General features: G+C 49.1%; 1 protein-coding gene across 3 annotated transcripts; it reads left to right on the top strand.

Annotated features, from left to right (window-relative positions):
- LOC125946727 (uncharacterized) lies at positions 1 to 27,780 on the top strand. 3 transcript variants are annotated; one of them, XM_049670610.1, is made up of 3 exons: positions 1 to 485; positions 4,667 to 4,798; positions 11,565 to 11,733. In XM_049670610.1, exons 1-3 carry the CDS (start codon positions 406 to 408, stop codon positions 11,716 to 11,718), a joined length of 366 nt encoding a protein of 121 aa, XP_049526567.1. In that variant the 5' UTR covers positions 1 to 405; the 3' UTR covers positions 11,719 to 11,733. The 3 variants fall into 3 exon arrangements, 1 of the variants encoding a protein (XP_049526567.1); XR_007467820.1 differs by lacking the exon at positions 11,565 to 11,733 and adding an exon at positions 26,898 to 27,780 and having other exon boundaries at positions 15 to 485; XR_007467821.1 differs by lacking the exon at positions 11,565 to 11,733 and adding an exon at positions 9,956 to 10,329 and having other exon boundaries at positions 15 to 485.
- Positions 27,781 to 27,841: the final 61 nt, after the last annotated feature.

The following is a 27,841-nucleotide window of genomic DNA, read 5'->3' on the forward strand; positions in this document are numbered from 1 at the left end:
TATTGCTGCCCCTCATCATCGAATAAATCAATCGTGAGTGTCAGCTTTTGTGTGCCCGTCATATGCCAATGCTGTGGGTATTCCTTTGAAAATGTTAACACTAATTGTGTGGAATTGTTTCGTCCCGTTCTAGACAATCATTTTTCCTTGCTGTCCTCTGAGAACAGTTGTATGATAGAAAGGAGAGGGTAAGACTAATTGTTGCCATACAGGCTACGAAAAACATGCTTTATGAATAACCTGGACAGTTCTTTGGAGGCTAGTGTTGCTGCTTGTGGGTAAAGTGCAGGGCGTGTGCTGCGGCCTGGATCGCTGGTCCGAGTGACCCTGTGCCGCGGCCAAGGGGGCACCCTCGCCGACAGTGAGGTGCGTCGCTGCCCCAGCGACACGTGGCAGGTGGTGGAGATGGCTGCTCCAGGGGGATTCATCCTGCACCAGGTTCTGCCCTTCTGCGCACCAGCTGGCTACACTCCACGTGGGTACAGGTCAGTGCTTCTCATCGAGTGCAACGTAATGTTACTAGTCCAGCATGCCGTCCTTTAGTGTGATTAGCGTCATCTGGGAACTTGACCCAGTTTGCGGTACGTACCTTTCACATCCCCAGGTTGTGTACTAGGTATGTGCTGGCTGCTGCCACTGGGACAAATTGCTGCCTTGCTAGGGTCACTGGGTGTGTTGGTATGTGTTCATTCTTGGGCAATCCTCCCGAAAGGACGTGCCAGGGTGGTACAAAAGGCACCCCATCCACAACAGACACCTCTGCATCGAGAGCGGTCACTTGACGGATAGCCACTGCAACCAAGTTTCAGTCAATATACTAGGGGTAGTGGTCGTTGCTACGCAGTTTCAACTGGGGAGGCTGTGCCTACAACGAAATATACTATGTCGTGGTATCATTCCATTGTGGTTGGCAATGAGGTTGCCACCTCATGTGTCTGCAGATGTGCCCTTATGGTTTCATGATTGACGGATGGCATGGGGGTATGGCAGTAATACAGTAATCTACTAATCATTGTAATAATGACCACAACCTATAAAACATATTTCCAATTACACACCAATCATAAGAAAGATTGCTAATGATTCAATAAGATGGACAATTGGGCGAGTTGGGGAAGCTTCACGGTAGCTGCAGTGCGTCTTTTGCCTGCGTCTGTCACGATGTAGCTACCATATTGGTAATGATATTGACATTGCCAATCATCTACAAAGGATGCGTGGGCCACCAATTTTTTTCTGGTTTTCTTCCTGTTGGCATTCCTGGTTCAAATGACATTAAAGGATGCTTGGATTTAGAGAAGTTCACATGTTTTTGAATGAGCATCTGTAGCAAAAGTTTTGTAGTGCCCACCGACACTGTAATGCGAGGATGCTAAGGTCGACACTCTTAGCTGGTGCCTTGTTGCCGGCTGCGAAAGAAGAGAAAAATAAAGATGGGTCACGGCATTCTTGATGCGGGGCACGGCATGTGCAGTGCTCTTCTAGAAGCCAGCTGTGCTGGTCCTCTTGGTCGCGCACTCCGCGGCGATCTCTCGGTTCCCTGCAGTGGTTACCCGGGAGAATGCGCCTTTCACTGAGCTACACACTGCCATGGCTAACTGGCCAGAGCCCCAGTTCAGCCCACCACTACTACCGTTCTGGTCACGCTACGTCGGTGCATGGATTGCGCAGTTCGAGGCAGCGCTGAACAACATCACAATCCAGGAGTTTAAGTACGAGGTACTCCTCACCTGGCCCATGCCCCTACGACAGGCTGTGCTGAACGGCTCTACATGCTGACGTTGACCACACGGTACGCGACTCACATCCTAGCCGCCGTTTGGCTACCCCAACCTCATTGTCCTCTTCCGCGCTTCACCACTTAGACGCACCTCGCTCAAAGATCACCAATGCCACTGCAAACTACGAAGGTCTGTTGCTGGAGCTCCAAGTGTACCGTCCATCACACGATGCACAGCAGGGGCCGTATTTTGAAACGATACACTTCGGCAATACTATTGCCTTGGCCAACGGCGCGCACTGATTGGCTGTTTTAGCAAAATTTGATGAGCTGATTGGCTGGTTGAGCATGACATCATTCAAATTTGCTCAACCAGTGTGCACATGACAGTGATATTGTCGCCTAGGTGATGCTATCGCCCAAGTGGATCATTTCAGAATACGGCCCCTGCAGCCCCGCGTACGGGCTGTACCTTCTACCGCCTCCACCCAGCGGACGTTCAACCCGACACTACACTGTGGCACCTACAAGCCAGCGAGAGCGACGCAGCTGCAGCAGAAATCTCCATCCCTTCTCTACACTGCCCATCCTCTCCTTCGGCTGGCTTGCCGTCAAGTCCCTATGGCGACTGCGCTGACAAATCCGAGATTGGCAGCTACCAACACTCTTCACGTGACACAGACAATGTAGCTGAACTAACACTACCATCTCGAGACACGAGTCCCGATGGCCACTCGCATCTGCCACCTTTGTGTTGTACCCACACCTGAACCTGTGAAGCGGCAAGTATTAGCTATGACTGCTCCGACTTGCACCGGTTTTCGCGCTTCCACGTCATTGTCATAGAACGTCCTTGTCCGATGACTTCCTCGCAGTCTCGAGCACCACAGGTATCCAAGGCCATTAACCACGGTATGACCGAAGATCTCGCCAATGAACCACAGACTCTCTTGTTGCGGCATATGTGATTTTGCATGCAGAGGTCTGCGACTTGCAACTTCAATCTTAAGGCAGACTGGGAGTAGCCGAGAGCGTGAACATGCGTCGTCCATGCCGGAATACGGTCCCACGCGAAAGCGAGGATCAAGCCTGCGTCATCTGCTGCAGACAACTTTCCTACCTCGCTCTGTTCGCGGATCATCCTGGCACAGAGGCCTTCTCCACACTCTTCACACAAAGATGCCGTATGCAACATGTCCGCTGCGCTACTCCCAGCCTCAACCTCTCGAATGTCTTGACCGAACCAATCGCTTCCAATGGACTCAACTCGCACTTAGACTGACCACAGACCCTCTTGTAATGCGGTTACACTAACTCGCTTTATCGCTGTTCAGTCTGGGCGGGGTGCCCTACGTGATGCCCTCCGATGCCGAAACGCGCGGATGCTAAGGTCGGCACTCTAAGCCGGCGCCTTGTTGCCAGCTGTTGAAGAGAAAAAGAAAAATTGCTTGCGTGTGCTCGATGGGGTGCATGACATGTGCCGTGCTATTCTAGAAGTCGGCTGCGCTCGTCCTCTTGGTTGGGCGCTCCGTGGTGACCCCTTGGTTCCCTATAGGCTCAAGAAGCTATTGTATCTAATGAGTGGTTGCTGCCCTACCTCGACTTGGTGTTCTGCCCATGGAGCCAAGTGGTTGCTGGCTGTAGACATGCAAAGCAAAACTGCAGGACTGCACTGCTGCGGTGCTATGGGCAAAGCTGCATTAGCTCTCCTGCAGTCCCTGGCTTTTGCCACTGCCTTTACTGTGTATGGGTACACAAGCTTTACTCGTGCATTTCATAATGCAGCACAGGTTAGCTACGTTACAGAGCCAAAAGGTGTGCTAAGCAATGTGTGCCGACTAAACGTGGTAAAAAAAATGCACATGGCTATAACAAGTGGGGAAGCTTTCGGGCAGCTGGTCGTAATTTGTGCCGTTGGTTTTTGTTTAATTACTGTGTAACTATTGCTTATTTGCAGCACAGTTATGTAAAACTTAGGATTGCAAATTGGGCAAGTTGGTACTATTCTATCTTTTATAGCACCAGTATTTGACATGAACAGGCAAAAGAAGACAGGGCATATGCTGACTATGAGTTTAATTTATTGCACACATAAACAGTAGCTTATCACCATAATGTTACTCCTTGCCACCCCCGCCTGCGCACATACAGCCTGTAAATAGATATCTGACGCCAAGAGTTTGAATCGGATGGCGCAACCTCAGAACAGATTTTTTTCTCTTAAGTCCCTTGTCAACCTTCCAAGAAGGCCACTTCGCGCTCGCATAAATCAATTGAGGAGTGGCTAGCACACGTGTTGTTATAGTTGATAACACCTCTCCACTTCTGTTATTTTATGCATTTAGCCTTCCCTGTGGGTGTTTTTTGCTCCTTGCAAAATTGGAATGCACCTGCTGTTGCGACAGTGTGTGGTGAGGTGTGTGCATGCAGCAGCTTTCTACGAGCTTTTATGTTCAGCCACGTGTTTGTGCACCTTCTGGCCTACCCCATGTACCTACCTGCTACCACAAAAAGTGACACATCATACCTTACTTGTTTACATTCACAAACTTGTTCACTTTTGTATAGAGTGTGAATGACACGCTGTACACATTGTAAAGGGTCTTGTCTGTGTATGCATTATTAGGTACTGCCTGGCCAACTAGAAGACACCATGTGCTTACGTTAATTGGGAAATTCACTTTGTAAAAATAATGCAGACCAAAGAACACAAGAACACAATTGCATGGCCTTGATTTGTTGACTATGTGAAAGAAGAAAATAGGACGTAATGAGACAACATCAGCTGCACTTGTGTTGCATGGTTGTGGCCTGTTCTTTCTTTTTTCTTTTCATACTTCTCAAATAATTATACATCACCGCAGTATATAGTACCAACGAGTTCAGGTTGTTACGCTTGGTCTTCATTGCTCTTTCTAAATTGCATATTTTGAATCTTGCATGCAGGGGTGGTACCAAAGGCTTCCACACTGAAGGTGCCCTGACGCACGTGTTCTGCCTGGTGGGCAGCGCAGTCCCAGTGCTGCCCAGTGCGTGTTCCATGTGTGCGGAGCAGAATGTCTTGGCAAATCGCCTCTGGTATGCATGAGCACATAGTATTGAGTGCACTAGTGCTGGACATCATTTCTGTTCTGTGTCAGCCATGTGCATCCTTGGCCGCACTTATTTTGCTGCCGTCTTTCACTGATTTTTCATCCCCTTCCCCAGCATACCACTAGCATTACTTGACCTGCCCGACTTCACTCCCTGATACAGTGTAGACCGCTTATAACGTAAGTTGCCGGAGTCGCTAATATCTGCACTATAACCAAAGCAACGATTTGCAAGGCCTGCACATATGCAAAACATGTAGACCAAGCAGCCGCGCGTATCCAAGAATCGAAGCGTGCGACCGGGGTTTTGCATCCTTTTAAATTTCGGAGTGTTGAAAGAGTAATGTCCAATTAAACACGGTCCTCGAATGAAGCAGACAAAGTAATAATAATTACAATAAAAAAAATGACGCTGACCAAAATTTCAGGTGCAGTGCAGTGTCTCATCCGTCTCAACTGTACTTTCCATGTACCGTACAGCCATTGCAATGCATTTCATTGACTTGGCACCACACCATAACCTTGGTTGCCCGCAAGGTGCGCTGGTTAGGCCTAGCCGGCGGGGGTGTCGGGTGGCATGCCGTCATGAGAAGCTCACCCTTGATATGTTCGTACCCATAGACAATTACATAGAGGCTACGCATGCGATCACGCGCACGGGCTGAACTGACAGCGATGCGTACGAAACGGAGTTTGGTTCCTCGGGCAATCAGCCGCAGCAGCTACTGCGAATGCCTACCAAGTTTATATGTGTGCATACTACTGGTACGAACAGCGGAAGCTCACAAGTGCACATAAAGCCTAATAGCCCCAAACTAAATTTGTAGCACACTGCTTAAACTGACAGCGTCGCACGCGCGATATCTGCACTTCATGACGCGCATCGTGACAGCAGCACAGAAACTGAATCCGTTTTCAGTGCAAAGCACACCGCGAAAAGGCTTCTCTGTTGCCTAGGCAACCACTGTGCGACTGCATTGCGCTGCCGCCACTTTTTTTTTTTGTCGTTCGTTTGTGTCAGGTCTCATGCTCCTCCTCCGCATCGCCCTCGTTGCTTTCCTTTCCCATTGGCGGGCACACCTGGTTGAGAAGCGTGCTCGCTACCGTGCTTGTCGGCAGGATTTTCCCGCAGACACCGCATTATAACCGATATTTTGTCTCGCACAGGTGCACTGTAAGCGGTATACATATACAGTGGCACCCCGTTAATATGTTTTTCACCGGACCGGGAAGAAAGAACATAACAGTTGGGAAAATGCACCAGTGAGGAAAGCTCCGAAAATGAATGAGAACAGTGCACCTTTGACTTGAAACAATTTATATCCACAAAGTGAGCTTAGGACTTAAATCGAGAATGAAGGATTGCCATTTCTTTCGTTCGCTGGAAAGCACCATGCGTTTCTCACTAGCCTGAAAGGCTGCATTGCTGTCAGCGTCGCTTGGAGGTGCGACATACCTGCAGAGGAGGTCTAGAGCCGCGACGGCTTCTCCAAAACTTGGATCTGCCAACTCCCCGGAACCTTGTGGCTCGTCATCATCATCGCATTCAGCGGCTTCACTTGCAGCCGAGTTTGCAGCGATCTAGGCGATGCTTTGGCACTCTGACGTCACGACGGCAGCATCTCGCGTAGCACCCAGCACAGCCTCAGCTAGCTCTCGATCACCAGAGGCTGTGGCAGTTTCCACTTCCCCGTCCATGCATCTTGCGAGGCAGTGCTGTGCAGTTAGTACGCTCACTGCAGTCCACGCTGAAGTGACGTAGTGCATAGCGTCAAGTACAGAAATGGTCGTAGCGTGCTGTCTGCTATCAGTACGTGCGAGGCAGCGCTTCACGATGCACTTATTTATTCATTTATTTATTCAGTTACCTCACAGGCGTGCGAGGCAGCACGAGGCAGCGCTTCACGATGCACTTATTTATTCATTTATTTATTCAGTTACCTCACAGGCTCCCGAAGGAGACTATTGTGTGAGGGGAGGATTCAGGGAATTAGCAAAAAGAAAGGAGTACAAACAAATTGTACATTGTTTGCGGGTAAACATGAAAGAACAAATATCTAACAATATAAATAAAGCGATAAATGAAACAAAATGACTGTGTCAGGTAGCAAAAAAGGAGTACCAAGAAATTATACAAATGGTAGCTGGTGAAGATGAAAGAACAAGTCTCTAACAATGTTAACTCAATGCAGAACAAAAAGAAATGTCACAGTTTCGCCCTAAGGGCAAAGCAATGAATGCGATAGCAACACAGCAATGTCATACAAAGTAAGGTGAGCGGCTTTGGTAGCAATATGAATTGTAGTAAACATGAGCTGATTAAGTAAGCAGGTGTGCTGCGGCGTAAGTAGACCGACATGAAGAGAGACTCGATGACCACGAGAAGGCGCGTGTGAAACGGTGGTGTTGATGAGAAGCGCTGCCCGTAGGCAGCGCGTGCGAAGGGACACACCTGTAGCGCTGCACTGCCAATCCGGGCAGCATTGCATGTGTAGCGTGCATTGGAAAATGTGGCCCGACTAATACTAACTGTGGTGTAAGCGCGCACAAACAAACATGAATAGATCACACTGAATGACTGCAGACGACTGTCAAAACGCTGGCAGCAAGCAGCGGGCGAAGGTACGTGCGGTCTATCGCTTCAACGGAAACTGAGCAGCGAATGCACGGTGCATAAAGGTCAGAGCCGTGTGGAGATAAGAGACGGTGCGAGCGAGCGCCGAGCGCCGTTGTTGGCAGAGTAGAAATGCCCCCCCCCCGCTCCCTTTGGCGCTCGCTTCCCGCTTCCTTGCTTGCGCGTGGAAGATTGAGTGCATTCGCTCTCCGTGACAGCGTGCGTCCCCGCACGCTTCCGCTCGGGCATACGGTGCGCGGCGAAGATTTTATCTATACGGAACCTCACGGCGACGCCGACGGCAGAAATCCGGTGGAAGTGTCTATATAACTGCTATCGCAATAAAACTAACAAAAACTATACAACTTTGCTAAAGGTAACTTTAGGTAACAAAAAACTAACAAAGCTATACAACTTTGCGCAGTAAGGTTAGTGCTTTGAAGGAATCAGGGTCAAGAATCTCAACTATGTCGTTCGGTAGGTTATTCCAATGGTGAAGGGCACGTGGTAACGCAGATGAATTGAAAGTATTGGTTCGGCCAAAGATACTCTGGAAAATGAGATGATTATGCAGACGCCGAGATGTACGAGATGGACGAGTGGGCGGCAGGGTGGACCCGCTTATCCTATGGATTATTTTGTGAAACAGACAAAGCAATGCGATGGATCTTCGTGATTCAAAAGATGAGAGGGATAAAGATGACTTAATGCTAGTTACGCTAGAGTCGTGGTGATAGGCTTAGACAATCAAGCGGGCGGCGCGGTTTTGGACTGACTCGAGAGTCGCGATTAGGTAAGCTTGATGAGGTGACCAGACAGGGGCTGCGAATTCCAGTTGTGGCCTTACGAATGTCTGGTAGGCGATTTGTCTGGTGAGGGCAGGAGCGTCGCGCAGGTTACGTTTAAGGTAATTGAGCGTACGTGATGCTTTAGCAGTAATTTCTTTGATGTGCGCAGACCATGACAGGATAGGTGTAAGGAGAATGCCGAGGTATTTTTATGAGCTGGTGCGTGTAACGGAGTTCTTATCCAGTGAGTAATCAAAAGCAGAAAATGTCTTTTTGCGGGTGAATGTTATCAGTTTGGATTTATCAGTGTTTAGGGTCATTTGCCAAGAAGAGCACTAGTTAGTAATACGGTCAAAATTTTGTTAAGAGCAACGTGATTGGAAGGTGAGCAGATTTGACGATAGATCACACAGTCGTCTACGAACAAGCGAATGGATGACGTTATTTCGGATGGCAGGTCGTTAATATATATCAGAAAAAGTAATGGTCCGAGTACGCTTCCTTGTGGTACGCCAGATGTTACATCGCTGATACTGGAAATGTAGTTATTGACGACAGTGAATTGGTTACGGAATTACAAGAAATTTCTTATCCAAGATACTGTTAGGGAATCGATGTTTAAGCATGAGACGGCAATGAGCAACGCAATCGAAAGCTTTAGCGAAATCTATGAAAATGAAATCTGTCTGTGGGCCCGCATCCATGTTAAGGAAAATAACTGTATTCAATTGAATTAGTTGTGTTTCACATGATAGTACTTTTCTAAAACCTTGCTGATGTTTAAAGAAGAACTTGTTAGTTTCCAAGTGGTTTACTATGTTTCAAAAGATTATGTGTTCTAGTAGCTTACCGGGAATGCTTGTTAGTAATGCTCAGTTATAAAGGCACGCGGCCGACGCACGCACAGAGTCAAAACGAAACTACTGTTGGCCGCAACCACTGTGGACGAAATCACGGCCGCTCGCGACGCGATCATGGATGGTGACTACGCAGTCATGAAGGCACGCGGCCAGCGCGGTGCTATGCGTGGCGGTAAACACAAGAATAAAGGCTTTAAAGGCACAAATAGGCACAAAGCATTCTGGCGTTGCTGCCATTCCAGTACGATTTTCACTGATGGCGATGCGAACTCCGTTGCTTCGTTTTGGTGGACGCTAACGTCGTTTTGACTCTATTATGTCGCACATTTGCGGCGCTCCGCCAGCACCAGCGCCATCAGCGCAATTGGCGTGGACCATTCGTGTTTCGAAGGGTGGCACGGCGTAGATCTATGGGCGCACTCCATTAGTGTTTGGAGGGGTGGAAGGGTAACGGGACAGAGGCTGGCGATGCGGAGAAGCAGCTTCTCACTGTTATAACCGATATATCGTTAGCACCTGTATCCTTATAAGTGGGTTCGACTGTATTTACTTTCATGCAGAATGGCTCGTCGTTTTTGAAAACGCAATGCGTGATAGCTGGGACACTCTGTATAGTGGAGCAAGCGCAATGTGCCTCTTTAGAGTGTTCTGGGAGCAGCCCGAGCACACTCAGCAGACCCTCACACAAGTGCGACCTCAAATCTAGAGCAACGGTGCCCAGCCTCTGATGCAAAGCAGCTAGCTTCTGAAGAGGTGCATTGATGCCACGGTTAATTATGCAGTTCTATGCACTTTGTTTAATTTAATTCAGGCAGAAGTCATGTAAAATGATTATCCAGACTGCGGTTTCTTTCTTTTTACTGGTTGCTTTCTTTTTTTAGACAGTACCACCTTTGGGATCGGTCCACGAAAACGGCCAGATACAGGACAAAAAAAATGGCTTCACAGGAATGTTTCCCATTAAAAGCTATCAATGCAACAAAGGGGGGCCGAGTGCACTCAAGCTTCACTTAACTGCACTGCTGACTACACATACAGCACCGTGTAGCAGTGACCGTTATATGAAGCTAATCAGGCAGCAGTACCTCCCCGTACATCATTGCTGGCCACGAGAAAGCTATCCTGCCACATAGTAGTTCCTGTGGGGAAACTGCACAGCTTACGAGAGTCTCTTGGACATTCAGTGCACGGAGTCAATTTACAAGCGTGCACAGAGCAGACACTGCACCAATTTTGACATTTCGTACACACCCATTCAAAGTGAGGGTAGTGCAACAGACAAGCACAGAGAAAGAAGACAACTATACAAATTTTTTTTAGAGAATGTGCATATTCAAAAGCAAATACTTGTACTAAGTGCACAGGTGCCAAAATTGATGACCAAAAGACCCAACTAGTGAATGCCAGCTAAAAAAAATAGAGCAGTGGAAGAAATCCAGGGCTGTGCGAATATTCAATATTTCAAATGTGAATCAAACAGCAAAGCTTGTTCATTTGTACTCGATTCAACAATTCCCTATTCACAATTTTCAAATATTTGTTTCCATTTGTATACATGGGACACTTATTGCAGTCTACAGGGAGAAATACTGACGCAAGTGCCAGTCACCATGTCAAGTGGCGTCGCCAATGGCTGGAGAGCAGCGGTTTTTGTAAAGGGAAACCATTGCTTGAGCGAATGCATTGGATCTAACAACTACCATTCAATCCCTTGCCTTGCCTTCAGACCACCGCTTTGAACTGAACCAATAACTACACCCAAACCGGAATTTTGTTAGGAATTAAAATCAAACTGATAATTTTAAAACATGCTTGAATCTGAAGCAAAACTGAACTGAAAATAATATAGCAACCAGTTCAGAGGGCAGGCATACTATAAGGCAAGACAGTTGCAATTCTTTGAAATTTATCAGTGAGCACTAGCAGATTGTGACGACTGCTTTGTATACAAGAATAGGGACATGTAGACCTAGGTGCAGAAATGCAGTTATAACTTTTTTTAAGGGGCAGTCACATTTCCTGATGAAATTCCCAATTCAGCTTTTAGGCGAGACAACGTAAACGCTACCAGTAAAGAGAAAGCTCCTTACTAGGAAACAATACACACATGCTCAGAATCACAATGAGAATGGTGTGCTCGAGCAAATTAATGCGGTTGCTTCAGTGCAGGGCAGAACATGAAATTGGCTTTCTTTTGGGAGTATGCTTGATACCAGTATAGTTGAGATTGTACAATACATTCACAATGTCTGTGTCTGTGAGATGCCACGAAAATGGAGGCCTTTGAAGATTGGCTGCCTTTTTAAAGGACGTAGGTTTCAGAAACCCCACACATGACACATTGCAAGGTTGCAAAACAATCTGTTCTGTAGCTTGTCTAGAAGTGCCAAACTTGATGTAATCAACATTATTGTGATGTCATGACCGAAATTCGCTGATGTCATGTTACCTAGGTCAGGTATGATGACATTGCCTGATTCACTTCCACAGTTGGCGATCCGCCAGCCGTGACAGCCGAGGCCAAAGGCGGTATGCCGGTCACTCAAACATTTGTGCCCAGTTCTTGTGTCCGAGTCCAGGGAATGCCAATTGGTGTACCAAAAAAGGTACATTTGTTTTAAGAATTTACAATGAGTGGATGTGATGGAGGCATGGCATCGCTGTATGGCATGGCATGGAGGCATGGAAGCAAGCATTGCTTTAGGCTGTACTTCGTTGCGCCAGCCGCCGCCACATCCGCCAGCTTGTTGCCAAAGATATTGGAATGGCTGCAGACATGATACAGATTAACATCAAAACCTAGACTAAGCCGTCGGAGTGCCATGTTAATCTGCATCATCACGCGCGTGGAGGAAGTGGCGGCAAAAGCGGACAGTAAGGAGAGGCAATCGGTGTAAATATGCATAGGTAAAGTGGTCTGAACCCGCTCGAGATAGACAAGCGATTTCACGAGAGCAGTCGCTTCTCCGAAATAAGCCCCGCTGGCATCGCGCAGCTTAAAGCGGCCTATTTTCCCAATTGACTGGTCAGGACCCAGCACGACAAAGGCCGCGCTCGCCGACAAACTAGTACAAGAGCCATCAGTGTAGATGTGAAGCGCGCGCTGGCGAGTGATCACAAAGGCCTCGCAAGCAGTAAGCCGGCGATGGGGGTGAGCGTGCCTGTCTGCCAGCCATAGGTCGGCAGTGGGGGAGAGTACTCACTCACACTCACTCAGCATAATTTTTCCAGGCCCCGCACTCACTCACGTTCACACTCACCTCCACTCACACTCACAGCACTCCATCGCACTTGCACTCGCACTCACACTCACTCGCACTCACCTCCACTCACACTCACTCGCACTCACCCGAACTCGCACTCTCCTCCACTCACACTCACTGGCAGTCACCCGCACTCGCACTCACCTCCACTCACACTCACTGGCACTCACTCGCACTTGCACTCACCTGCACTCACAATCACTGGCACTCACTCGCACTCGCACTCACCTGCACTCACAATCACTGGCACTCACAATTACTGGCACTCTCAATCACTGGCACTCACCTGCACTCACACTCACTGACACTCACTCGCACTCACCTGCACTCACAATCACTGGCACTCACTCACACTCACACGCGCTCACAATGACTTGCACTCACTCACACTCGCACTCACCTGCACTCACGCTCACTCGCACTCACCTGCACTCATGCTCACTGGCACTTACTCGCACTCACCTGCACTCACGCTCACTCGCACTCACCTGCACTCATGCTCACTGGCACTTACTCGCACTCACCTGCACTCACCTGCACTCACACTCACTGACACTCGCACTCACTTCCACTCACATTCACTGGCACTCACTCGCGCTCACCTCCACTCACACTCACACTCACTGGCACTGACTCGCACTCACCCCTTTGAAAAGAGTGTGAGTGAGTGCACTCAATCATGAGTCACTGTGCCGATATATACCGCTCACAGTTCTTGTATACAGTAAAACCCGGGGATACGAACCCGGCTGGTACGAATTTCGGTGTTATACGAATTCGTAACATTCCCCGGCCGAAATACATTGCTCACAATACAAAAAAAATGGCTGTTCCGGACGTGTTGCCGCGCCGCTACGGATCATAGGAACGCGTGAGCAACAGCGGCGGCGGCCGAGCCAGCGGGGCCACCGGCACAGACAAGCCGGCACAGCGGGATCTGGGCGGGATACATAGTCGCCAAGCAACCGACTACGTCACGCGGCTGCGCAATCTCTCATTGGTCCCCACGTCGAGCGGGCCAGACCACATCACAGCCTAGCCGATGCTTAGCGAGAAATTAGACGAGCACCAATGCTGCAACGATGACAGCGGCGCAGCCCCGACGGCAAAAACGCTCCCTGCACTCGACTTGTTCAGGCGTTCAGTGGCGTGCGAAAACATTCCCTAGATCACGTGCATGCACTTAACGCCTTTCAGAAGGCGATCGTTGACGATTTGGACAAGAAGAAAACGTCCCGTTGATACGTTTTTCAAGGGACCGCGAAAGAAAGAGAGAAGAAAAGCCGCAGTTTCGCTCGAAAGGTGAAGCAACGGAAACGCAGCAGCAGCAGCGAGCGAATTGACCTTTGCGCTGTCTCTCGCTTCAACGCGAACTAAACGTCGAAGGCATACAAAGCTACTGGCACTAGGCGCATTTTGTCAAAATCGCAGATCATTTTGACGATAAGGTCTGCGCGGGCGCGCACTATGCGCATGTCCCAGATCGCTTTCAGGATACGGCACCCGCGCGGGTGCGTCGTATTTGCAACGTGCCGGTCGCTTGTTGCAACTTAAACCGCGCACCGCGCACAGCAGCGCGCCAAATCACGTGGCGGCGCCTCCGACCGGCATTGCTCCGACACCGCCAGTGAACAAAAGCGTAGGCGAGACCCTCAACGCCGTGCGGAGTAAAAAAAAAAAAAGTTGTCGCAGTTTCATCTGAAAGGAGAAGGATCAATTGCGATAGCAAATTTGTAGAGAGCTATACAGAGTAATGATAGTAGCTTTATCAGGTGTATAACCTTGGACATGCAGCAGCACCGGCAACACGCAGAACTGTTGTCGACGTCGTCGGCGTTTTGCCCGCGTTCGATCAAAATGCGTGCGGCGTTGGTGACTGTTGCCGGAGCCTCTGGTATAAATAGGCACTTGGTGCCGCAGCTAAACGTCGCCTCCCTTCCCTCCCCCCCTCCCCCACGGCCTCTCGCGCGTCGGAAGAAGGCGCGTTTGCTCTACATATGGTGATTGTAAAGGAGGAAAGAGACGCCTACTTCTGCAGCCCTTAAGGGAGCACGGCGCAGAACGCGCATTTTTTCTTCGCCGTGCGTTCACTCCCCGTGAAAGTGCGCATCCCTCGCGCCCTTTCACTCGCACATACAGCGTTCAGCGCGCGGCGACGATTTCATCTCCACTGACGTCATACGGAACCTCACGGCAACGCCGACGGCGACGCCGACGGCAGAAATCTGCTTTGGAGTGTCCATATAATTGCTATCGCAATAAAAAGAAAAAAAGAAAAAAACTGCGGCGTCACGCCAAGGTCGCCGTTTCTGCGTGGCGCTGGAACACGCGTGTACGTGCCGACGTCTCAGCCAACGCTGCGGCTGCAGCGCAGAGGGAAGCAACGGCGGAGGCCCAGTTCGGCCAACGCTTTAACGGCAAAAACCGAAACTTCAGGGAGCAGGCGGGCCGGCGGGAGCGGCGGACGCGCACGGAGACAGGTGAGGGGGCTACGAGGGTGTTGAGAGGAAGGGCGAGGGGAGCCACCGAAGCGACAGAGTTGCCGAGGCCAAATCCGCTTCCCTGCCGCCCTCCTCCCTCACCTGCGACGGTCCCCGCGCGCGCCCGCCATCGCTGCGTCGCCTCTTCACAACCGTAACCTCGCTCTCTCGCCGTGCCTGCGCTGCCCGCTCCCTGAAGTTTCGTTTTCTGCCGTTATCGCGAAGCGAGCGCGGGCAGTTTCGTGGCCCTCGCTCGATATGTGCTTAGGCGCCGCGATATTTCACGAATCGCACCGTTCGTACGTCGTGCTATGGTGCACGAATATTTCAAAAATAAGTCCTTTTAATTCGAACAAATTTTTGGGCCCCTGCGAGTTCGAATTATCGAGATTCGACTATACATGGAAGTCAATGGGATTTAGGTCGGGACCGCGAAAACGCAATGTAGCAGCCGGGAAAACACAGCAGCGAGGAAGGTATCAATGTGGTTCCACTATTACGAGATATTTTCTGGTAAAAATAAATTCATTTTTCTTGATATTGTGTATGTTTTAATGATACGAATTTCGAGTGATACGAATATTTCACGTGACCCCGCGAGATTCGTATCACCGAGGTTTTACTGTATGCATAACGAAGGTTCCAATTTAGCACCTGTTGCATCGGGAGTGCGCCAAGGCAGTGTTTTGGACCCAGTTTTATTTTTAATATACATAAAAGATTTGCCTTCCCGATTACATGGTAACTTCTGTCTATTCACTGACTGTTGTATTTCGTACCGTGAAATTAATCACAGTGATAATCACCATATACAAAATTCTGCCTTTTCTTGGTGTCAGGAGTGGCAGATGACTCAAAATGCCCAAAAATCTGTAACACTAACAGTAAGAAAGAAACAGATATCTGAGTTTACTTACATTATTAATGACACACCTCTCACTTGTGCATTTCAGCGTAAATATTTAGGTGTCACTTTAATATACGCTCTCCGATGGGAAAGCCATGTTAACAAAATAACCTCAAGTGGAAATCAATGTACATGCTGAGCACTAAAGCGACTCTTCTTTCTGAGAAGACACCTTCGTCTTGTGCCCCCAGATAAAATTTGCTGGCCTACAAAATGGTTGTTCGAACAGTGCTGGAGCACGCCAATATTGTTTGGTTTCCGTACAAAAAAGAACTCATTGCAAGAATGGAAGGGGTGCAGAGGAAGGCAATAAGGTTCTCTTTTAATAAATACAAGTTAACGGATTCATTGACTGAATTATTTATTAACACTGCAAAGTAGAGCAAAACTAGCACGACTAACGTTTTCGTTTCAGTTTATTCGTGGTGACATAAACATTGACGTCAGCCCCAACCTACCTCTGTCCATCTCTCTGTCATTGACATTAGACGTGTGCATGCTTGCCGCCCATGCTCGCTAAGCTCCCCTTCGGTCGGATTGAGGCAAGAGAGCGGGAAATAGAGGGAGAGATTGACTGCCCGTATACTTAGTCAACCACTTAACAACGAAACAAACATAAAAGGGAGAACAAAGCGGTATCTATCATTGCATCTTCGCTTTTTCTCCATGTATGCGAGCGTGCGTGTCTGTTTCTCTGTGCTAACTTGGCTAGTTCCTCATCCGCCCTGCCTGTTTATATAAGGAGCCTGTACGTGTACGTTTAAGAGGAAAGCAGGAAGAAAATGAGGAGCCATTTCACCCTCTGAAGGCGGATGACCAGCGAAGGTGTAGCAAATCACACGGTGTTAAGCGTCTTCACTCAGCGGAAGTCATGGCAAAATTTGCCGGTCATGATTTAGATATGTCTGCCATCAGCGCTCCACCCCATACATATTCCGTGGCGTATTAAAGAAAATGTAGCAGTTTCGGCCGACAGGCGAAGCTTCGATTGCGATAGCAAATTAGTAGAGAGCTTACGAAGCAAGGATAGTAGTTTATTGGGCCATATAAACTTCTAAACATTCACGTACTAACTAAATAGACAAGCACGGTGTCACGCGCGCACAGGTAAACATGAAGGCATCTCGTTCAATGACCGCGGAAACTCGCTGTCAGAACGCTGGAGTAAGGAGGCGTAGCTATAGCTGCGAGCGAATTGACCTTTGTGCCACCTCTCGCTTCAAAGCGAACTAAACGTCGAAAACACAACGCATACGAAGTTACCGGCTCTAGTTGAACATAGTTCACGTCACAAATCGCTTTGAAGAGAAGGCCCGCGCGGGTGCGCACTTTTTCCACGTCGCAGTCGCTTTCGAGATACGACACCCACGCGGCCGCCGCCGGAGCAAGACGACCCCCCCCCCCCGTGCCTGACGCGCGACAGAGGCAGTGCGCTTCCACCCCGCCTTTTCCCTCGCGCGCGCGAGATTGAGCAGCAAGTGTCGGCTGACCCTCGCAAGCTTTCACTTGCACACGCAGCGTACCGCCGGCACCCGGCGACAATTTTATCGTGTTTGGCGTTTATATGGAACCTCACAATGATGTCCACGACCACGGTAGAAGTTCGCTTTGAGTGTCCATATAATTGCTATCGCAATATAATATATCCGCTCATTTTATTATACATTGTCTCACTCATGCCTGAACCTTGGATTATTACGACCTTAGTGAGTGGTTTCTATCTTGGCGTGCACAGTCTGCTAGCGCGATAAGTCATCACCGCGAGTGAGCTTGTACACACAACGTGCCCCCATTTTTTACAAGCAAGGTGAACCGATATCACCTCTGCTTATTGTTCAAGCACTCACCACATTCACACTCACTTCCACTCACAAGTACTCACTCACGTTCACACTCAGCTCCACTCACACAGCACTCAGTCACGTTCACACTCATCTCCACTCACACTCGCAGGCACTCACCACGTTCACACTCACTTCCACTCACACTCATTGGCTTTCACCTTCACTCACACTCACTGGCACTCACCTCCACTCACTGGCTCTCACCTCCACTCACTGGCTCTCACCTCCACTCACTGGCTCTCACCTCCACTCACACTCACTCGCCTGCACTCACACTCGCCGGCACTCACTCGCACTCACACTCACTGGCACTCACTCTCAATCGCATTCACTTCCACTCACACTCACGCGCACTCATACTCATTCCACTCACCGTCACTGGCACTCACTCGCACTGGCACTCACTTCCACTCGCACTCACTGGCACTCACTCGCACTCACCTCCACTCACACTCACAGGCACTCACTCGCACTCACACTCACTGGTACTCACTCAAACTCACACTCGCCGGCACTCACTGGCACTCACACTCACTGGCACTCACACTCACTGGCACTCTCTCAATCGCATTCACTTCCACTCACACTCACTCGCACTCGCACTCACCTCCACTCGCACTCACTGGCACTCACTCACACTCGCACTCACCTCCACTCACACTCACTGGCACTCACTCGCACTCACTCTCGCTGGCACTCACTCGCACTCACCTGCACTCACACTCACTGGCACTTACTCTCACTTGCACTCATGCCTTTGAAATGAGTGCGAGTGAGTGTGAGTGAATGCACTCATGAGTGAGTGCGCCGACCTATGCTGCCGGCTGATCCAACCAGACATCGCGAGCGTACAGAAGCTTAGAAGGATGATAGTACAGTGTAGACCGCTTACAACATAAGTCGCCGGAGTTGCGAATATGTGCACTATAACCGGTACCGCACTATGACCAAAACAACGATTTTCAAGCTCTGCACGTATGCAAAACATGTAGACCAAGCATGTAGACACGCTTTGTACTATTGCGCGCACATCGCGATTACGTTTTCGCCAGTGAGTTGGCGAAAACATAATCACGATGTAGCCAGTGCTCTTCAAGCTCGACAGCTTTGCACCGAGTCAAAACGAAACAACTGTTTGCCACAACCGCTGCGGAAAAAACAGTGACCACTATAGACGTGATCATGAAAGGCGACTTTGCGGTGCTAAGGCACGCGCCCGACGCACGCACCGAGTCTGGACGAATTAACTACCATTCGCTGCAACAACTGCAGTTGAAACCGTGGTTGCTATCTATGCAATCATCGATGGCGACTACGGAGTTTGTTTAGGCACGCGCCGACGCGCGTATCGAGTAAAAACAAAACTACTGTTCGCCGCAACCGCTGCGGAGAAAGCCCGTGGCGAACGCGGTGTTATGCGCGGTGGTAAACGCAAGAATACATCCTTTAAAGACACAAATAGGCTCGAAGTGTTCCAGCGTTGCTGTCATTCACGTACAATTTCAACTGATGGCTGTGGCGATGCAGACTCCGCCGCTTTGTTTCGGTTGGACGCTAGTGCCCTTCTTGCTCTTTTGCGTCGCACATTTGCGGCGCTCCTCGCTCACCGAGCTCCGAAAGTGGTCCGAATTAACTGATGTGCGGCCAAATAAGTCCGAATTAACGAGATTTTGATTATATTGAATAATGCATACTCTGGCCGGCAGCACGCACCTTGTTGAGAAGCGTGCTCGCTGCCGCCCTTGTCGGCGAGATTTTTCCGCGGGAGCCGCATTATAATGGGTATTTCGTCTCACACGGCTGCACTGTAAGCGGTATGCGTATACATGGAGTTCTATGGGAGGGTAAACGGGAGTCAGAAAAGGCCGTGTTGTAGCCAGTTCTGCACTATAAACGGTTACGTTATAAGTGGTCTATACTGTAGTTAGGGCCGTAGCAGATGGTAAAATGAACAGCAAGATTGGTGCACAGGCAGTCCATTTCCAGCTCCAACGGAGGAGCCCACGCTAAGACCTGCAGGGCCGCAGTGCGGGTTGTGCCATAAGCACCCGTAAGTGCAATGAGGGACAGCCGCTGAAGAGACCACACCTTGGCCTTTAAGATGGAGTCTGCATAAGTAGACCACCCCATAGGAGCAGCATAGGTGATGGCAGGCAAGATAACTTGCTGATAGAGTGTTTTAAAAGCAATTGAGGTGGCTGTAAAATGGATTTTAAAGCTGAAATTTTGGGAGACATAATTTCCAATTTTTTCATAACATGGTCAACATGGTCTTTAAACCCCAATCAAGAATCGAACGCCGCACCCAAAATTTTAATAGTGTTTTTGGGTTGAAGTCTGCCATGACCCATGCACACCCGTAAATTCGGCCCCACCACCGCAGCGCTACCATGCGGGAAGGCCAAAAAGAAGGACTTTGGCACGCTGACCGAAACTTTGACCCAGGACAACCCCTGCCCAACACGGGCCAAAACGATAGCAGCAACATGCTCAATGGCGGCCCTGTTTTTACCAACCATGGACTACGATGACGTCCACATACACCTGCAAGGTAACACCCGGTGGTAAAGGAATTTCCAGCAAACCGAATAAAATGATGTTCCATAGCAGCAGACTGATGGGAGATCCCTGTGGTCTGCCCATTGTAGGGCGTGCAGACCAGTATGAGAGCGGTATGGCACCTGAGAGAAATGAACAGAGGAGGTAGAACCCGGGCACCCATCTTTTTGCAAAAAGTGGAGAACCAAGGGATGAGATAAGAATTGCCAGAATGTTGAGTCTTTTGAAATGTAATAAATTTTGACCAAAGGCCATGCGGCGCTCTTCCCATGCGTAAAGCCGAATTGATTTTATTGCCATAGCAATTATATGGACACTCAAAGCGGATTTCTGCCGTTGCTGTGAGGTTCCACATGACGTCAAAGGGCTATGAAATTGTCGCCGCGCGCCGTATACTGTATGTGAGAGTGAAATCACGTGAGGGATGTGCGCTTTCACGGGGAGCGAACGCATGGCGGAGAGCAAACGCGTGTTCTGTGCCATGCTCCCTGAAGGGCTGCAGAATTAAGCATCTCTTTCCTCCTTTACAATCATCATGCATACAGAGCAAACGTGACTTCCTACATCGTGCGAAAGCCCGTGGGGGGGACGGGAGGGAGGGAGAGGAGGCTACGTTTAGCTGCGGCACCAAATGTGTATTTATATAAAAACGTTGTGAGGCAAGAAGGTGGTAAAGAGTTCCGACGCTGCTCGACGATTGTCCCGTTCTGATCTTGTCGAAAACCTCCGAGCCGCCCCCAGAGGTACCGGCAACAGTCACCAACGCCGAGCGCATTCGGAGCAAATGCGGGCAAAACGCCGTTGTCGACAACAGTTCTAGGCGTTGCTGGTGCTGCTGCATGTCCAAGTTTATACAGCTGATAAAACTGCCATTTTTACTCCGTATAGCTCTCTACTAATTTGCTATTGATGCTTCGCCTTTAGGGTGAAACTGCGACATTTCTTTTATGAAGCAGGTTTGCCAAATGTAAGAAAAAATAGAGAGGAGAATTAAGTAACCGTCAAGAATTTCACCGAGTAAGGAATTCATAACTATGGGATGGTAAGAGGGAGGTATCCTCTGGCGAACGGTTCAACTTAAGAATGAAAATAATCCATACCTTTTTCCACTCCCTTGGAACATAGCTGGCCAAGTATGAGGGCGAAATTAAAAATAAACAAAAAGAAATATGGGTGGTGAGCGAGTAGGAATTTAATGATGAGAAGAGTGATGCCGTCAAGGCCGGGAGCCAGTTCAGATCTACTAAGTGTTAACGCATGTTCTACCTTTTCATACAACTAGGCCAAGAACAAGTTTTATTATGTTCTACCTCCTCTGTCGTGAACGGTCGGTCACCGGATAAGGTGACCGCAGGTGTCACAGCCACTGCCCGGATGAGGGTGTGTTTCAGCGTGTCCAACACAGGGTCATCTATGGACACTTGCGTGCGGACGTGAGCGTGTCCTCGGGCGTACGCAGAGGGGGCAGAACTACAGGAGGGCGCGCCTTCCTGAAAGCAGATTTAAAAGGTGCTCCAAAAATATATTTGTCAGAACACTCGGTGCAATAGCGTTTTAATCCTGTGTCCTGTGCCTGTTTGATGTGCAACCGACACGGTGCCTGCACGGTGCTGAATGCGGCGCAAAGTTACGCCCGTATGTCCGGGTCCCGAGCACGCTGATAGCTCTTCCTCATGGCGCAAACGCGGCTTCTTTCGGAGCCAAGTTCCCTCGTCCACCAAGCATTTGCTGGGTGGAGACGGGCCCAAACGACGCACTGGTTCCGCGCACGGGCACGCTTATACAGCAAATAAAATTTATTGACGACCAAGTCGAGCGCAGCATCCTTACGCAAATCAGTGCCCGTAATCAAGGCGCATTGGCCAACAGACGGAACAGGTTGGCTTTACCCTGAAAAGTCAATTTCTTACGGCAAGATGTTGACGCCAATGGAAAAGAAAACGTGAGAAGGCGATGTTTGAACGGGGTCAGGTCATCTGAAATAAACCAGTCATAACCAACCGCCTGCAAGCATTCACGAAGATGCTAAGGTGATATCAATCCAACTAGCGGCGTAGTGCATTTCAAACGTTGCATGAATGTGGAGATCGCAGTGGCACATAAGCTGCATCACAGCTGCACTCGGCTGAGGAAATGGCACTCTGACACTTGCCAGTATATTTAGATGGTTTGGACTTTATTTATAAAAAAGAAAGACAAGTAGAAAAGGGTACTGCTCTAACCAGTGCCATGTGCATAAGAAGAAAGACTGGACACGAGGTGTGACACCGTCCCTGTTCCCCAATGCGCGTCTATATTATGAAAGCAGCAAAATGTCACATTCTAGCTACAGACCCCAAGTTTAAAGTTGTAATTTATGTGATACAATATCTACTCACAGCGCCTCTGACACTACAGATTTTATGCCACAATTCATTCACCGCCAATCCAACAGTATATATACCTGAAGCAAAATTAAACTGACTATGCTGCTGTCAAGATATATGAGGAATCCAAGTTATGCACAGAGGCAGGAATTCTAATTTATTAACTCATTCTTTGCATCAAGCATTTTTCCAGATTTGTGCAATCCCATCGTAAGCGACACATCATGGGAAAAAAAAAAACATCTTTGGCATGCAATGGCATCTTTACAATGTCTTATCTCTTTTAGGCTGTGGCAGCTGTAAAAATGCGACGAGTATATTTAATGCATGCGAACTTGCTTGTAGAAAAGAAAAAAATGCAGAAGGTTAGAGCCTGCTTGTACAATTGCAACTTCTGTAGGAGCGCTGAATGACAGGACCAGAAAGACAACATATGGGCGCAGTGTTGTTTGTGTCCATGTGATGCCTTTCTAGTTCCATCATGTGGCACTCTTCCAAAAGTGTGAAAAAAAAAGAAAAAAAAAAGATGGACTGCACCCACGGCCACGCAGGTGCTACTTGCATAGTCGGCATCACAATTTCAGGCTCCCCGCTGCATTCTTGAGGCATAGCCTCCTATATTTTTTCACGCCCACTCACTGACAAGTGCAACAACGTGCACCGTCTGTATCACCTAGTTCATGCGCTCCCCACCAGATCCCGCTGCCTACCCATACCCAGTCCCAGAGCAGACGACGCTTGCACGCGCACTCATGGAAAAATGTTTGGCATTCGTATTAGACTTCCAACTATAAAATAAATTCGCAGGCTGAATTGATGTTTGTAGGCGATGTACATCGGAAGTAAGCAACAAAAAACATGTTGTGGAAAGTCTGCCCTTCAACCAAAGGCGCCCAGCAGTGAGATCAAGTGCACAGTTTGAGGGTCTTTCGGGACAGCGGTTTTATGTCAAACACTTTAGCCATGTCCTGTTTGTCTGCCGTCCTCATTGCAAAGTTTGTGAATATTGGGCGAAAAAACTTTGTCAGCAACAGTTGCAGCAAGTTCTCTTGGTGTCCTGGCGTCGAGCACATCAAGGCGTTGCGCTCGCAGAGTACTGCAATGGCATTATTCACAGCCTCCTTCAAAGGGTGATTCATGTGCCTTCTTCTTGCAAGAAGAACTTGAATACATTTCTCTAATGCATAGAGAACCGCTAAAAGTAATCCAGGTGGGTAGATCAGTCCACCGCAGTCTTGATGCTTTATCAGCGAGTCGGAGGGTGCCGAGGCATTTGGCTTTTTTAAAAGCCTGACACACTTCTCACATTCCATGTTTTCTTGCACAGCTCTTGCCAGGTAGCCGCCAACCATAGCCAATGCTGCGACATCTGGAGTAGGAAGCAGAGGCTGTTCTCGGTTGAGTCGCTCTGTGAGCTCTCTACGTGCCTCTGTAGGGAATTCCTCGCTGGTTTCCTCCCTTGTGTTTTTCTGTTGCGGCAGCGTTGACAAGCAATCATTGCCTTCTGCGGCCATTACGTTGCTCGTACTTGACACCGACGCAATGTTCGTCTTCAGAGTCTTCTCAATACCTGAGAGAACAGCCCGGGTGTCCGTTTGATCATTTTGGCCTGCTGACTTCCTCAGCCAGCCAAAAAACAACTCAATTGGGTCAGACGACATTTTCATCGTTAAAACAAAGTGAAAGCACATCTCTTCAAGAACATATCGAATGCACTTAACATTTGGACAAGTTGTCATCACCAGGCCTTCGTAAGTCTCCTTGATTAAGAAGTTCTTCACCAGGCACTGGCTTTTGAGATTGGCCAGGTAGTCAAGGAAGCTTGCTTCAAGCCAGATTAGCCGTTGATCGCTTCCATATTCGGACTGCTTTCAGTCACCATTGTTCTGGTGTATGAGCTGGATGCAATTGCTCACGTCCATGACCACGAACCAGCGGTGCGTGATATCCATGAATTCAGCCATCGGTCCGACACCCGCGAAACTTGCATCGCATGTGTGGTACGCTTGCTCTTGCAGGAGCTTCAGTGCAGCTGTCACGGCAGGAGACAAAACTTGAATTGCACTTTTCACGTTCATTTTATCGATATCTGTGGGGAACCCATGTTTTCTTATCGACGACCAAGTAGCTGACATGCTCAAGTGCGGCCTTCGGATAGCCCCTGGGCATCTCCTGTTCTTGTTAAGAAGGATGGATCGATTCGATTCTGTGTCGATTACCGTCGTCTTAACAAAATAACCCGTAAAGATGTTTACCCTCTTCCGAGAATTGACGACGCCCTTGACTGCCTCCAAGGCACGGAGTTCTTCTATCGACTTACGCAGCGGCTATTGGCAAGTCCCCATGGCACCCCAAGGCCAACCTAAAATGGCCTTTGTAACATCAGATGGCCTGTATGAATTTCGTGTCATGCCTTTCGGGCTTTGCAACACCCCCGCAACATTTGAGCGTATGATGGACAACCTTTTGCGTGGTCTCAAGTGGAAAACGTGCCTGTGCTACTTAGATGATGTGGTTATTTTTTCGCCCGATTTTCCCACTCATCTCTGTAGGCTGGAAGAAGTGTTACAGTGCCTAACTGCCGCCGGCCTTCAGCTCAACCTGAAGAAATGCCACTTCGGCGCAAGCCAGCTCACCATCCTTGGCCATGTAGTATCTAAACACGGTATTCTTCCTGACGCAGCCAAGCTCTGTACAGTTGCTGATTTTCCCAAACCTTCCTCCGTAAGAGAACTTCGCAGCTTCCTTGGGCTGTGTTCTTGCTTTCGCCGCCTCATTCGCAATTTTGCGTCCATCATCGCTTCCTTGAATCAGCTTCTACGGAGCGACTTGAACGATTACGCCTGGTCGTCCGCTTGTGATGATGCCTTCCAATAGTTGCATCGTCTACTGACCTCGCCGCCTGTACTGCGTCACTTTGACCCGACAGCACCGACCGAAGTACACACTGACGCCAGCAGTGTTGGACTCGGCGCTGTGCTCGCGCAGCGCAAATCTGGATTCGACGAGTGCGTCGTTGCATATGTAAGTCGTACCCTCACCAAAGCCGAGAAGAATTATTCTGTTACGGAGAAGGAATGTTTGGCCATAATCTGGGCACTTGGTAAATTTCGACCCTACCTCTATGGCGGCCCCTTCGACGTGATTACAGATCACCATGCACTTTGTTGGCTGTCCACGTTGAAGGACCCCTCAGGTCGATTAGCTCGCTGGGCTTTGCGGTTGCAAGATTTCTACGTGCGCGTTGTCTACAGGTCTGGCCGCCGCGACACCGATGCCGACGCCCTTTCCCATTCGCCCTTGTCAACCGAAAGCGATGCCTGCCTCTCTGCCATTGACCAAGTACTTTCGTTCCCAGCAGGCTGCGACATGGCTTCAGAGCAATGCAAGGATGCCTGGATTAGTGCTCTTATCCGCTTCCTTTCAAACCCGTCGACTGTTCCTCCACCTTCTCGTGGCTTGAGCCGTCAAGCATCTCACTTCGAAATTCGGGATGGACTTCTCCTTCTCTATCGCCGGAATTACGTCTCTGACATCCGCAAGTGGTTGCTGGTCATACCTCGACATCTTCGTGGTGAAATAAGTTCTGCCTTCCATATTGACCCGCAGTGTGCACATGCGGGTGTCTTTGCAACATGCGGGTGTCTTCAAAACGTACACCCGGCTTCGCTCCAGGTTTCATTGACGTGGCATGTACACCTTTGTGTGCAACACACGTTTATTTACTTGAAGCTAAACATTTCGACAGAATTACCTGTCTGGTTGGGAAAATTGATTAAGACTTCGAGATTGACTCCAACCAAATAAGGAAATTAACTAGCCCGACGTTTCGGAACCAATTCGGCTCCTTCTTCAGGGGGTATTCTTCGGAGGTGGCGGTGTGCCGCTTTTAAAAGGTCCATCATAAGAAAGGAGAGGAAGGGGGGGAAGGGGGGGAGAGAGCGTCAGGTGGGGAGACACTTGGGGGCGCCTGTTCTTGACAGACGAAAGAGGTGGCGAGGGGGGGGGGGGGGAGCTTCGGCATCGCTGGTCGGCTGGGTTGTCCGATGCTGGGAATGTGTTGACGAGGGGCGGGGGGGGGGGGGGGGGGGGGGGGGAAGGCGGACGAGATGTTTTGGTGTTGCTGACCTATAGCGGGGGTTCCTTTCTTCCCTTCGTCGCGTCTGCAAGGCCATGAATATACAAAGGAAGGATGCCCTTCACGCGGTTTATATTACCCGCCGTGTTCTGAATGTGCCATGACTCCAGTAGTAGCCTTTTTCGCCAGTTTGTCTCTGTTTGAAGGATTTGGGTTTCTTGGAAAGAAATGTTGTGGTCGGCGTCTTCGGAATGTTCGGCGATGGCGCTGCGTATTCGGTTGAATGTTCTGACGTCATTTTCATGTTGTCTGATCCTTTCTTTTAGAGTCTATACGTGCAGACTTCGGACAAGAGGCAGTGCAACTTGCAAAGAACTATATCAAAGCCCTGAAAGGCATCTCCACCTTCAAGACCCACCTAGACTTCACCCGGAAATGCAAAGAAAAAAACATCGTTCCACGAAGTCTCCAGTTACGCCAACCTATCAACACAGCGGAAGGCCGGGACATCATCAACAAAGCTCAGCAAAGACTGGTGACAGCGCGGATACACGAGTGCCACACGGTGATTAGGAAGAGAGAAGTCGATGCTTTCTTCGCCAAAAGACAGCTCGAACACCAGGTACCCCATCTCTTTTCATCAATTGATTCATTTGCAAAGGCCATTGCGTCCTCAGATGAAAACAAGCACCGCAAAATGCAGAAGAAAAAACTCTTCTTTAATCAAGCAAACCGAAAAATCAGGAATATTGGATAGGCACACAGTAACGAATTTATCATCGAGGAAGCTAACAACAGAAGAGACTTCGGTCCTGGCAAAAGGTCATAAATTCAACGTCACCACAGGTAACCTCCCCCTGCCCAAGATTGTCGCCGCCCTCGAGAGCGGCATCCAGCAGCTGGACCCTAAAGTGCGGGAACCGCTCAGATTAAAAGCAATAGGCATAATAAGGTGCAATAACAACCGTAGAAGAGAAAGAAACTTGTCGTCTGACGAAATAAGAGTGCTGAGATTACTGAAAGAAGATAAGGACATTGTAATTCTACCAGCGGACAAGGGCAACTCAACCGTCGTGTTGAACATGCAGGACTACGAGGAAAAAGCGTCCACCCTACTCAACAGCCAAGACCACAAAAAAAGTTGTCGCAGTTTCACCTGAAAGGCGAAGCATCAATTGCGATAGCAAATTTGTAGAGAGCTATACGGAGTAATGATATTAGCTTTATCAGCTGTATAAATTTGGACATGCAGCAGCACCGGCAACGCGCA

The sequence above is a fragment of the Dermacentor silvarum genome, chromosome 7 (assembly GCF_013339745.2).
Source record: "Dermacentor silvarum isolate Dsil-2018 chromosome 7, BIME_Dsil_1.4, whole genome shotgun sequence".
Classification (NCBI taxonomy): domain Eukaryota; kingdom Metazoa; phylum Arthropoda; class Arachnida; order Ixodida; family Ixodidae; genus Dermacentor; species Dermacentor silvarum.

Excerpts from the sequence above, each read along its gene's own strand:
- LOC125946727 (XM_049670610.1), top strand. The coding sequence starts at position 406 with ATGGCTGCTCCAGGGGGATTCATCCTGCACCAGGTTCTGCCCTTCTGC. Across the intron at positions 486-4,666 it reads TACACTCCACGTGGGTACAG|GGGTGGTACCAAAGGCTTCC; the intron begins GTCAGTGCTTCT and ends TCTTGCATGCAG. Across the intron at positions 4,799-11,564 it reads GTCTTGGCAAATCGCCTCTG|TTGGCGATCCGCCAGCCGTG; the intron begins GTATGCATGAGC and ends TCACTTCCACAG.